Source organism: Danio rerio, chromosome 4 (assembly GCF_052040795.2).
Source record: "Danio rerio strain M-AB ecotype USA chromosome 4, GRCz13ab, whole genome shotgun sequence".
Lineage (NCBI taxonomy): Eukaryota > Metazoa > Chordata > Actinopteri > Cypriniformes > Danionidae > Danio > Danio rerio.
Genome location: NC_141024.2, coordinates 69,471,782 through 69,483,801, shown reverse-complemented (window position 1 = coordinate 69,483,801; position 12,020 = coordinate 69,471,782). Strand labels below are relative to the sequence as shown.

Here is a 12,020-nt window from a genome sequence, read left to right as displayed (position 1 = left end):
GTCTTGAATTTCATTACAAAGGTCTTAATTTTCTTCATTTATTTTTGCCTTTCCTAGGATTAAGTTTATACCGAAACAAAATGAACTGTTACTAATGTAGGCTAATTAAAAATTCATGCAGCGTAACGTTGAGTGCACCTCGCGCTCCACGTCATAGCAGAAAGCGTGAAAGCGTGCTGTAATGGAAATTCAGTTTTAGATGAGCTTTTTGTTAGAAACTTGTCTAAGACTCATTATTACATGTGTGTGTATCTGTGTTCTCCATATGTTCATCATAAAACCTATGTGTACATTTTTATAGATAACTATATTTCTTTAGGTGAAAGCTTTTTCATTATCCTAAGAAGGATGTGTGGTTGTTATGAGCATATCGCACGAACAGCAGAAGACGCCTGACGTAATTGTAGATGAGGCCTTATTGGGAGTTGACCTCGTAAGCAGTACAAACTAGATAAAAAGGGGAACACACTTGGCTTTAGTATCTCACTCTGCAGAAACTGTTGTTGCTGTATGACTGTGATCTTCTTTATAAAGAATAAAACTTGTAAAAGACATCCCGGGTAAGACTTTGTTTCTTGACCACTGAGAGAGCCTCCTTAGAGAAAATAGCCACAACAATTTGGTGTCAGAATAGTGGGATGTCTTGGAGGAACCTTTCCGGACCCTGCGGACGGTGACTGATCATCCTGGGACTTCGTGTCACAGCCCTGCCCCGTGATTGAGGGTTGAAGGGCCGACCGCCGGGCTTGGAGGGGGACCCCACTGACATCTGGGAAAAGAACTCAGTGGCATCTGAACTCTCTGGTAAGAAACAAATTCTTTGTTTATTGTTAAAAAAGGAAATTTAACAAGTTTTGGGTATTTGATTATTGTGATCAAAAATAATTAGAAGGGTTTTTACTGCAAATTGGGCCTCACCATGCTGGTAGATCTGTCTCTGTGGGATAGCGGCGTGATTAATGAAAGTGAGATCGGACATTGGGCGGAGATCAAGACCGTTGTTACAAGTGAGATCTGGCGTTTAGCTGAGATCAAGACCTTATACAAGTGAGATCTGGCGCCTGTCTAAGATCAAGACCTTTTTAATACGTTCGGCTAGCTAACTGCGATTTACTCCCGGGAGGGGGTTGAAATCAGGGGGCTGTACAATTTACTTCCAAAAAGAAGTTGAAATCCAGGCTGTGCGATTTACTTCCAGAAGAAAGTAAAAAAAATCATTTTGAAAACGAAATGCATTGATTTTATTTTTTTGCTGTTTGAAACAACTAACACTCATTTGGGGGATGGTGGGTCTCTAGCAGGGGGGGGTCTTTAGAACGACCACTGGCAAACGCTATGGATGAGCTCACCGGGGGCGTTGGTTAGACCAGGGGGAGAGCCCACCAAGCCATGCCCGGAAAGAGACCACTCTCCCCGGCATGACCCGCGCCTGGAGGGGGGGTAGCGCGTCCCTGGGTTTCGCTGACCTGCCGTCGAGTTTTCGATAACAGACACATATGAAGGACTTAGTGCAATTTTCGATTTAGCGGTTGAACGAACCAGGGGTCTAAAGAGGGGCCCGTTGCCCCAAAACAAGCGTTCAAACCCGGGCAAACCAAGTGGGCGCTGCTGCCCTGGTCCTACCAAGGACCCAGGCCTCAATGGCCAGCAAAGCTACCCCAAAACAAGCGTTCAAACCCGGGCAAACCAAGTGGGCGCTGCTGCCCTGGTCCTACCAAGGACCCAGGCCTCAATGGCAAGCAAAGCTACCCCAAAACAAGCGTTCAAACCCGGGCAAACCAAGTGGGCGCTGCTGCCCTGGTCCTACCAAGGACCCAGGCCTCAATGGCCAGCAAAGCTACCCCAAAACAAGCGTTCAAATCCGGGCAAACCAAGTAGGCGCTGCTACCCTGGTCCTACCAAGGACCCAGGCCTCAATGGCCAGCAAAGCTGCCCCAAAACAAGCGTTCAAACCCGGGCAAACCAAGTGTGCACTGCTGCCCTGGTCCTTCCAAAGACCCAGGCCTCAATGGCCAGCAAAGCTGCCCCAAAACAAGCGTTCAAACCCGGGCAAACCAAGTGGGCGCTGCTGCCCTGGTCCTACCAAGGACCCAGGCCTCATTGGCCAGCAAAGCTGCCCCAAAACAAGCGTTCAAACCCGGGCAAACCAAGTGCGCGCTGCTGCCCTGGTCCTACCAAGGACCCAGGCCTCAATGGCCAGCAAAGCTGCCCCAAAACAAGCGTTCAAACCCGGGCAAACCAAGTGCGCGCTGCTGCCCTGGTCCCACCAAGGACCCAGGCCTCAATGGCCAGCAAAGCTGCCCCAAAGCAAGCGTTCAAATCCGGGCAAACCAAGTGGGCTGAACACCATGGGAGTCAGGGTTCCATGGCAGGCCACCGCGCGCAAAGGCCTATTTGGGTCACCAACGGTAAGCGATGGGTCAGAAAGAGCCAGGGGGGGGGTCTTTGGTGATCAGTGCTTGCCCGTGATAAGTGAGGGTGTATTGGGCAGAGAGCGCGTGACATGAAGCCTCGGAGGCCAATGGTTCACCAGCGGCACCATTTACGCACCAGCTGAGACCTAAGTGCGCTCACCGGGGGCGTTGGTTAGACCAGGGGGAGAGCCCACCAAGCAATGCCCGGAAAGAGACCACTCTCTCCGGCATGACCCGCGCCTGGAGGGGGGGTAGCGCGTCCCTGGGTTTCGCTGACCTGCCGTCGAGTTTTCGATAACAGACACAAATGAAGGACTAAGTGCAATTTTCGATTTAGCGGTTGAACGAACCAGGGGTCTAAAGAGGGGCCCGTTGCCCCAAAACAAGCGTTCAAACCCGGGCAAACCAAGTGGGCGCTGCTGCCCTGGTCCCACCAAGGACCCAGGCCTCATTGGCCAGCAAAGCTGCCCCAAAACAAGCGTTCAAATCCGGGCAAACCAAGTGCGCGCTGCTGCCCTGGTCCTACCAAGGACCCAGGCCTCAATGGCCAGCAAAGCTGCCCCAAAACAAGCGTTCAAACCCAGGCAAACCAAGTGCGCACTGCTGCCCTGGTCCTTCCAAGGACCCAGGCCTCAATGGCCAGCAAAGCTACCCCAAAACAAGCGTTCAAATCCGGGCAAACCAAGTAGGCGCTGCTACCCTGGTCCTACCAAGGACCCAGGCCTCAATGGCCAGCAAAGCTGCCCCAAAACAAGCGTTCAAACCCGGGCAAACCAAGTGCGCACTGCTGCCCTGGTCCTTCCAAGGACCCAGGCCTCAATGGCCAGCAAAGCTGCCCCAAAACAAGCGTTCAAACCCGGGCAAACCAAGTGGGCGCTGCTGCCCTGGTCCTACCAAGGACCCAGGCCTCAATGGCCAGCAAAGCTGCCCCAAAACAAGCGTTCAAACCCGGGCAAACCAAGTGCGCGCTGCTGCCCTGGTCCTTCCAAGGACCCAGGCCTCAATGGCCAGCAAAGCTGCCCCAAAACAAGCGTTCAAATCCGGGCAAACCAAGTGGGCGCTGCTGCCCTGGTCCCACCAAGGACCCAGGCCTCATTGGCCAGCAAAGCTGCCCCAAAACAAGCGTTCAAACCAGGGCAAACCAAGTGCGCACTGCTTCCCTGGTCCTTCCAAGGACCCAGGCCTCAATGGCCAGCAAAGCTGCCCCAAAACAAGCGTTCAAACCCGGGCAAACCAAGTGCGCACTGCTGCCCTGGTCCTTCCAAGGACCCAGGCCTCAATGGCCAGCAAAGCTGCCCCAAAACAAGCATTCAAATCCGGGCAAACCAAGTGGGCGCTGCTGCCCTGGTCCTACCAAGGACCCAGGCCTCATTGGCCAGCAAAGCTGCCCCAAAACAAGCGTTCAAATCCGGGCAAACCAAGTGCGCGCTGCTGCCCTGGTCCCACCAAGGACCCAGGCCTCATTGGCCAGCAAAACTGCCCCAAAACAAGCGTTCAAACCCGGGCAAGGCCAGTGGGCTGAATACCATGGGAGTCAGGGGGTCCACGGGAGTCAAGGGTCCATGTCTGAGCTGCTAACCCGTCCCCCAGCGTCCGTCACCCCGCAGCAAACACAAGACCCCATCGCTGGCGGAGGCTAGAACGCTGTGCGGCTGGTGCCCCATACACGAGCCCAAGCACGGTGGTGACCCATTCACAAACCCAAAGACCGATTGGGCCACCAGCGGTACGTCTTGGCCAGTTGGGTCACCAGCAGCACGTCTGTCTTATCCATGCGGTTTGGAGGAGTTAGTGTCCCCGGGCTTAATAGTGGGGTGCCCGGGCACTGCTGGTGATTAGGTGCAAATCTGGAGGGTCTTTTGGAACGAGCGCTTGCCCCCGGAGAGTGTGTGTACCTCAGGCATTGCGCACAGGGCACAGGCCCCCCCACCGCTGGATGCCAGAGTCTCCGGGCCAGGGGGGGGAGCTGGGCTGGGAGTGCCATCCCCGAAAGGGTGTGTGTACCTCGGGCATTGCGCACAGGGCACAGGCCCCCCCCACCGCTGGATGCCAGAGTCTCCGGGCGAGGGGGGGAGCTGGGCCATCCCCGAAAGGGTGTGTGTACCTCGGGCATTGCGCACAGGGCACAGGCCCCCCCCGACCGCTGGATGCCAGAGTCTCTGGGCCAGGGGGGGAGCTGGGCCATCCCCGAAAGGGTGTGTGTACCTCGGGCATTGCGCACAGGGCACAGGCCCCCCCCACCGCTGGATGCCAGAGGCCCCATCAATGGTTCACCAGCGGCTCCATCAATGGTTCACCAGCGGCACATCTTTACGCATCTAGCGCCAAAGGTCCAACAGGAAAACGTTATGCCTGGCGCTCACCGGGGCGTTGGTTAGACCCAGGCCTGAGCCCACCAAACCATGCCCGACGGGAGACCACCCTTCCTGGCCTACTTGTCGGGACGTCCCGCGCCTGGAGGTTTTTGCCCGACACCCACAATCTCTGACCTGCCATCAGGGTTTCGGGGAAGGCGAAGATTAATGGACTTAGTCTCTGACAGTCCAGTCGCCAGACCCCATGGTGACTGATCGATAGGAGCTAGTGTGGCGCCCCAGGGGCTAGGCCCCCACCCAGGCCCCCCAAAGCACCAATGGGGTCGGCCTCTATGGGTGTGGCAGATCCTGCCCGTCCTGGGCGCTCTATCAGGGAGGCGTGGGGGTGTCCCTCCGCACACAGCGCCCCCCCTTCCCGCCCCGATCTGTGGGTAAAGGACCCAGATGGCCCGTCTGGCTAAATGACCCAGAGCTTGTCTGCTGCTCAGCCCGCCCGCCAGCCCGCCCCCCTGGACTCCGTTTCCCCCGCGCCGATACTCGGCCTGTGCCCCCGCCCCACGCCCCTCGCCCTGCGGGGGCTGGGGGATGTTCGGTGGGTTCGGTCGAGTCACCCGGCGTGGTGAATCGAGGCCCCAGGGGCAGCGTAGGGCACGAGCTGGTGTAGGCTTCGATTCTACCCCCGCCCGAGTGTGTGCGTCTGCATCCCGTCCGTCCGCCCGCAACGCCGCCCACCCCCTGGGTTTATCCTTGCTGGCTCCCGGCTGACCCCCACCCCGCCTACCCTGCTCCCGGGGGGAGTGAGGGTGGTTGGTTGGGAGGGGAAGCTAGTGGACTCCGGCGAGGTGAAACGTGCCAGGGTCAGTGGTGCCGGGGTTACGGGCTGTCTGGACCCCCCTTCCGATGGTTGGTGCGTATCCCATGTTGGTTGTAGCAGGTCACAAAAGCTCCCGCGGCTGGCGCGTGTGGAGCTGTCCCCCCCCCCCCCCCCCCCCAAAAAACGCCGCATGTTCGATGGGGCTCAAACAATCCCCATTTTGGGGTGGAAAAAGTGAACGAGAAAGGCTGTGGAAAAGCTCCCGCTGGCCAGAACAGCAAAATGAAGGGGGGATAGGGAGTGAGGTGGGACACCCCTTCCCCAACTCGAGTCGTAACAAGAGAGAGAGATGTCGAACCGCTGACCGGGGCAACCATGAAGAGGCGGTGGGGTGCATTGTTTAACGGGACACCCCCCCTCTGGTTCCTTTGAAAAGGGGGGAAGGGAGTGAGGTGGACACCCCTCTCCCCCCTACTTGAGAGTCGTAACAAAAGAAGGCTTGAACCGTAGGATCCCCGTAGGGCATCGGCTTACACCCCCTGGTGCGGGGGGGTGTCCTTCCCCTTTAAGAAACACAGGTCCACCAACGTCATGACGCATAAGTGGACCCCGCCTCCGCCCGCTTATCAACCGCCGCACCTGGCGTGTGGGCCCCTTTCCCCCTCTCCATTGGCTCCAGCACGGTCATGGCTGAATGTATCCTATGCTTCAACGTCTACAGCCGGCTCGCGCCTCACCTGACGGCCGTTCACAAGGTGACCAACGCGGACGAGAAGCGGCTGCTGCTCGCACTGGCCGCCGGCCGCGTGGACACTCGGAAGTCGCCGTGTCCGGTCCCGGGCTGTCGCAGGACGCCAGCCCACCTCGACAGGCACTTGAGGCAGCACGTGGAGCTCTCGACCTCGGGGCGGAATGAAGCTATGGGGAGGGCGAAACGCCGGAAAGTAGCCCGGGAATTGCAGTGGCTGTGGTCCACCCAGCCTGCAATCCCCGTCGTGTCCCAGCTAGCATCGTCCTCCGAGGGGGAGAGGAACTCGGAGCGCCCAGAGGCCGGCCGCCCGTGCGCCGACCGCGGCTGCAGGCGCGCCACCGAGCGCATACAGGCTCAGCTCACGGACCTGGGGAAACAGGTTACCAAGATGCGGTCCACCCTGCTCCAGATTACACGCCTCTACCGGGAGCTGAGGAAGGGAGAAGGGGGGAGAAGGAGGAGGAAGAGGGCGAGGAAAACCAGGTCGCCTCCTGCACCACCGGCTCCCGGGTGAGGGGCGGCCGGAGGTCCGACGCCCCCCGAGCCTCCGGAGGCTTTGGAACCCACTGCCTACCCGTTCCCGGACCACGTCCCCGCGCTGAGTTGAGTATATTTCAGGCACGTCACTGTCGCTCTGCTGGCTGTGTGCCTTCGGGGAAGTTGACTCTTGGTTGTGCTCGTTCCACAGACCTTCTCTTGGGGGAGTTTGAAGGGTACCAACTGGGCAGCGAGCCCACCGCGCGCCTGCGGAACAACGTCACTTCGAAGCTGGGGAGAATCAAAGCCTTCCTTGGTTACATGGCCAGGGGCACCGCGGAGCCAGGGAACTTCCTTTTCCTCAACCAACCAGCCCGAATCCGAGCGTGGGCCGCCCTGCTAGGTCAGACCCACATGGCCGAGCCCACCAGGCAGCACTATCTGAAGAACGTGGCTCAGTTCCTGGACTACCTCTCGGAGACGCCGCCGGCCGCCTGTCAGCTCTCCAGCACGGCTCTGGTTCTGATTCGAAGGGAGGTCAGAGCCCTCATTCGCGGCATACGCCGGCGTGTTGTCGTGCACGAGGTAAGGACCAAGCAGGCGAAGGAAAGCCGACTGATCCCCAAGAACCAGCCTGGTGCGCTGTCACCGGACCGCTGGGAGGAAAATTCCCGCCCTGCTAGGTAAGCAAGCCCTTCCGCCGTTCCAGCGATTCCCCTTGTTCGTTCTTCCGGGGCACCAACAGCCCTTGGTTCATCCAGCCACGTCTGTCTGCCCCTCTCCCCCGCGAATGGGACTCATTCGGGGGGAAGGGGGGCAGACAGACGTGGCTGGATGAACCAAGAGCTGCTGGTGGCCCGGAAAGGAAATGTTTGGGACTCATTCGGAGGGGAAGGGGGGCAGACAGACGTGGCTGGGTGAACCAACGGCTGCTGGTGGCCTAGGTTTAACTTCCTCTCCGGGCCACCAGCAGCTCTTGGTTGAGCTGCTGGCGCCCCGGAGAACAGGTCACCAGCAGCCAAGAGCTGTTGGTGACCCAGAAAGGAAATAAAACCGTCGGTGGTCTAATCTGTCTAATGTCCTTCACCAGATAGCCTCGAATCCAACCCAAGCACTAGGCAACAGTGGCGCTTCTATGGCTTTCTGACTGGCTTCCTAACCTCCATCTCTGGGCACCGCTGTGGAGTCTTCCAGAATCTCACAATCCAGGAGGTTGAAGAGGCCTCCAGAAGCCCCGACGAGTCTGCTTATGTCATTAACGTGAGTATGGCGCAAGTAAGGTGGGGGTCACCAGTAGCATGCTCTCTCACTCACTCACTCACTCACTCACTCACTGCTTGTTCTCTGATGGCAGATTACCACTCACAAAACAAACAGAGCCTTTGGAGCGGCTCAGCTGTCCCTAAACAGGGAGGAATACAGCTGGTTCCGCAGGTTTTTGGCGCTGCGGGCTGGTCTCCCCGGAGGGAGCCAGGCTACCTATTTCTTTTTCACTTCCAGAGCCAGTCCTTGTCGGACCCTGAACAAGTACTTTCAGTCTGCTTGGCTCAGTATGGGCCTTCCAGGCAAACCCACCTTTACTGACGTACGCACTGCGATTGGGACCCATGTGAGTAGGCATTGTGACGCCCCTGTAACTACCAGCGGCGGCTTCGATCCTAATCAAGCTTCTGTCTCTCTCCGACGCAGGCAAAGAATGCACACTCTTCAGAGGATCGCCGCAAGGTGGCGCAATTCATGTGCCATGACACTTCAACCTCAGATAAGTTCTACGCACTTCACCTCGGACCTCTCCAAGCACGCGAGCGCCGCAGACTCTTTGAAAGGGCCTTGGTGGAGGAGGAGGAGGAGGATGGGGAGGCAGCGGGCACTGAAAGCCCCCCGCGGAAAGGGCGCAAGAGGACAGAGACTTCCGTCTCTCCCCTGGTAAAAATCACATTCTCTTTGGCGTGGACAGCAGAACGTGTGGCATTGGCTAACTGCCCTTTATGTGTCTCTTTTCCAGGAGGGAACCAGCAGGAGGACGCTGCCATGGCGCCCTGCCAGGGGGAAAAGCCAGTGCGCTCGCCCGCTCGAACAAACAGAAGACTCTGAATTGTCCTGAATAAATATTGTACAACTTAACGGTCAAATGGTGTTCAGTGTCTTCATTATTCCTTTTACTTATTATCTGTGTGGTAAAAGTAGATTCAGTGGGGACAAAAATGAGCCCTGTCTTCTTAGTTCAACGCTGTATGCCTGCTGCGTCCAGGTTCTGCCTTGGCTACGTTCCGATTGGGACAGATTAGCCCTAACTTGTGTGTTAAAAGTGTCACGTGGGATGCCCTCGTCCAGGTTCTGCCTTGGCTACGTTCCAATTGGGACAAACTATCCCTGCCTTGTGTGTTAAAAGTGACTCGCGGGACGCCCCCGTCCAGGTTCAGCCTTGGTTGATAGCTCATAGGGAGAATGAATCCCTTTTGCAGCACAAGGAGGTGGTGGGCTGAACAAATCTGTCCAGGTCTGCAAATGCTTTGAACGCCCAGAAGGCCTTGAGTCCAATTCTGTATATTAGCAAGCTTCTCCCGGGACAGCTCGGTCCTTAGAGATGCATGAATAGGTCAGGACAGGGCAGCTGTGGAGTGGAGGTTAACTTTATGGAGGAGGTTGAAATCAGGGGCCGGGCGATTTACTTCTAAAAGGAAAGTGAAATTGTGTGCCACGAGAAATAGAGCTGGAAAGCTTAACTTGTCGATTTTAGGTGAAAAATCGAAATCTGTTGGAGACGTCCGACAGATTAATAGGTACCGACAAAGTCCAGGGGAAGATTTTTGCCAGCATGGGGACGTCTCAAAACAAAGTACGAAGATATGATAGACCGGTGTTTTGGAATATGGGAAAAAATTATATGGAAAAAAGCATGCAAGATATAGGAAAACTAATAAAGTATCACAAGTTTCTGAGGGAAAGGGAATGTTGAGTGTTACTAGGTTAAACAAATTGAAAGAGTTGATTGAGAAGGCAGAAGGAAAAGCAGTTGGTTTTTGTAAAAGGAATGTGTGTGTGTCGTGTGGAGACACTGTTGATTGTTGGCTCAGGGAGGCAGATAAGAGGCAGAGAGGAAAATGCTGCAGAGGCAGCTGGCATGAAAAATGTGAAAGGGTGAATGAGTAAATGTGAAATGTTCTTTAAATGTAAAGAAAGAGTAATTAGCATTACTAATCCTTTCTATACATCTGTTTCCATACATGTACCGCCGTATCATCACTATCCCGTGGCTGAGCTGCGAGCCCTGAGAACTGACCCAGACCTCAACTGCTACTGTCCCAGAAGACCTCCGACCGCACCAACGAAATTCCCACCTCGAGCGAGTGGAGGACATCTGTTTGAACTGGAGAAATGGACATTTAACAGACATTTTGCTGTGTGCTCAACATGTTGAAGACAAGCTGACAGCGAAGCACGAGCAAGACAAGAAGAAAGCAGAAAACGAGCTGCACATGGCTCTGGTAGAAGCGGCCAACCAAAGATCCAACCAAGACCTGACAACCAAAGATATCACAAGTTCAAAGACGACAAAGGTGTCAAGGGTGAGAAAGATACCAGAAGATGGAGAAACTGGAATGTGACGGATGGCGATGAAATCTACAGAGCCTGTGGGGTACGTGACGAGAAACGGTCCCAAATGTCTGCGATTGCCACCGAGATGGACTTTTGGTCAAGGATTGACCCGAAAGGCGCAAACCAACAACGGAGCTGATGTGCGGAGAGGGAAGAGCAGAATGGAGAGGGTCTGGGCAAGCAGCCAACAGCTACAGTAAAGGGAAGTGAACATTTTTTACTAACATGTTTAAATGCAGACACATTTTTATACAAACATATTCACATACACTGATATACTGGCTCTCTGCACTGAAGAAAAAGCTTGCATTTCCCACTGTAATTTTGATCACAGTGATGTTGATCATTTTTCTGATGAAATGGCATTGTTTTTTTGGTAATGAAGCATTTTTAATATGACAAAATATTTTTTGTTGATTGAGACCACTTTGGTTGAGTTTCTAGCTGATAGCGGAGCTAGCAGATCTTGCATACGACCATGTGACCTGCAGTGTGAAATACCTCTATCAACCAAATTTCACGAGTCTCTGTCTGCATCTGGTCATACAGTGATCGAGCGATTTACAGCTCTGCTGACCTGTGAGACAGAGGGGGGTAAAGTTTTCAGACATGCATTTGTTTGTTCACCAAAATGCCCCGTTCCCATCCTCGGAAGGGACATTTTGTGTAAACTAAATTAGATTTTAACAGCAGATTCCTCTGGTGTGAGAGTGATTGAAGGGGAGGAATTTTGTCGTTTACAAATTGAATCACAAGAGCCGAAGTGGGCCTATGAATGGCTGATTGAAGACAATGAATGGGCTAATTAAATTTGCAAATTGGCTAAAGAACGTGTTAAACCTTTTGACAGTAATATAATGTCTTCTGGTGAACTGCTTTGTACGTCACATGTCGTAATTTACAGATGAGGAATTTGAGAAAGCTTGGATTGAGACAAATGTGAATGAAACGTTGATTTTAGAGAAAATGTACTGGAAGGATAGTCTGTGTGCAGTTTCAGTGTCTCTGTCAGAAAAGAAGGTTTCATTGTATCTCTTGTCAGCACAGGCTGTGCCTCACATATCAGTTTGCAAGGGCAAACAACAATCTCGGGCTGATTTAGGGCCGTTTGTGAAGCAGTGTGTTGATGGAATTTAGCAAAAGCATTTAGAGTAGACAGTGAAACTGAAACAGCTGTTTCAAAAACTGTGACTGCTATTGGCAAACTTTGCATAAAGAATTCTTGCATGGTTGACTTTAACGCTGCAGACATACACCCAGCTTTAGCAGAAATACCAAGTGAAATGTGGGCTAAAAGCAAATAAGATGTTGGTTTAATCAAAGGTTGTGATCCAGTGAAAAATCACTGCAAAATCTGATAACAGACCTTGTCAACAGCAATATCCTTTGAGAAGGGAAGCCATTGAGGGCATTACCCCAGTATTTGAGGCTTTACTGGAACAGGGTGTTATTGTACCATGCAACAATTCTGAGGTTCGCACCCCTATTTTTCCTGTTAAAAAGATAAGGGATAATGGGATGCCTACAGAATGGCGTTTTGTACAGGATTTACAAGTAGTAAATGCAGCTGTCAAACAAAGGGCTCCATTAGTTCCAAATCCGTACACGAGTTTGTCACAAATTCCTGAAAAATCACAATTCTATTCAGT

At 54.1% G+C, this 12,020-nt stretch overlaps 1 protein-coding gene across 1 annotated transcript; it reads left to right on the top strand.

Moving 5' to 3' along the window:
- The first annotated feature begins 621 nt into the window (after nucleotides 1-621).
- On the top strand, nucleotides 622-5,711 carry LOC148682379 (uncharacterized). The gene is made up of 2 exons (XM_088650654.1): nucleotides 622-4,443; nucleotides 4,645-5,711. The coding sequence occupies exon 1, from the start codon at nucleotides 2,958-2,960 to the stop codon at nucleotides 3,990-3,992; it is 1,035 nt and encodes a 344-aa protein (XP_088506780.1). The 5' UTR covers nucleotides 622-2,957; the 3' UTR covers nucleotides 3,993-4,443; nucleotides 4,645-5,711.
- The last annotated feature ends 6,309 nt before the right edge of the window (nucleotides 5,712-12,020 follow it).

What these genes read in the sequence shown, in the direction of transcription:
- LOC148682379 (XM_088650654.1), top strand. Translation starts at nt 2,958, where the DNA reads ATGGCCAGCAAAGCTGCCCCAAAACAAGCGTTCAAACCCAGGCAAACC.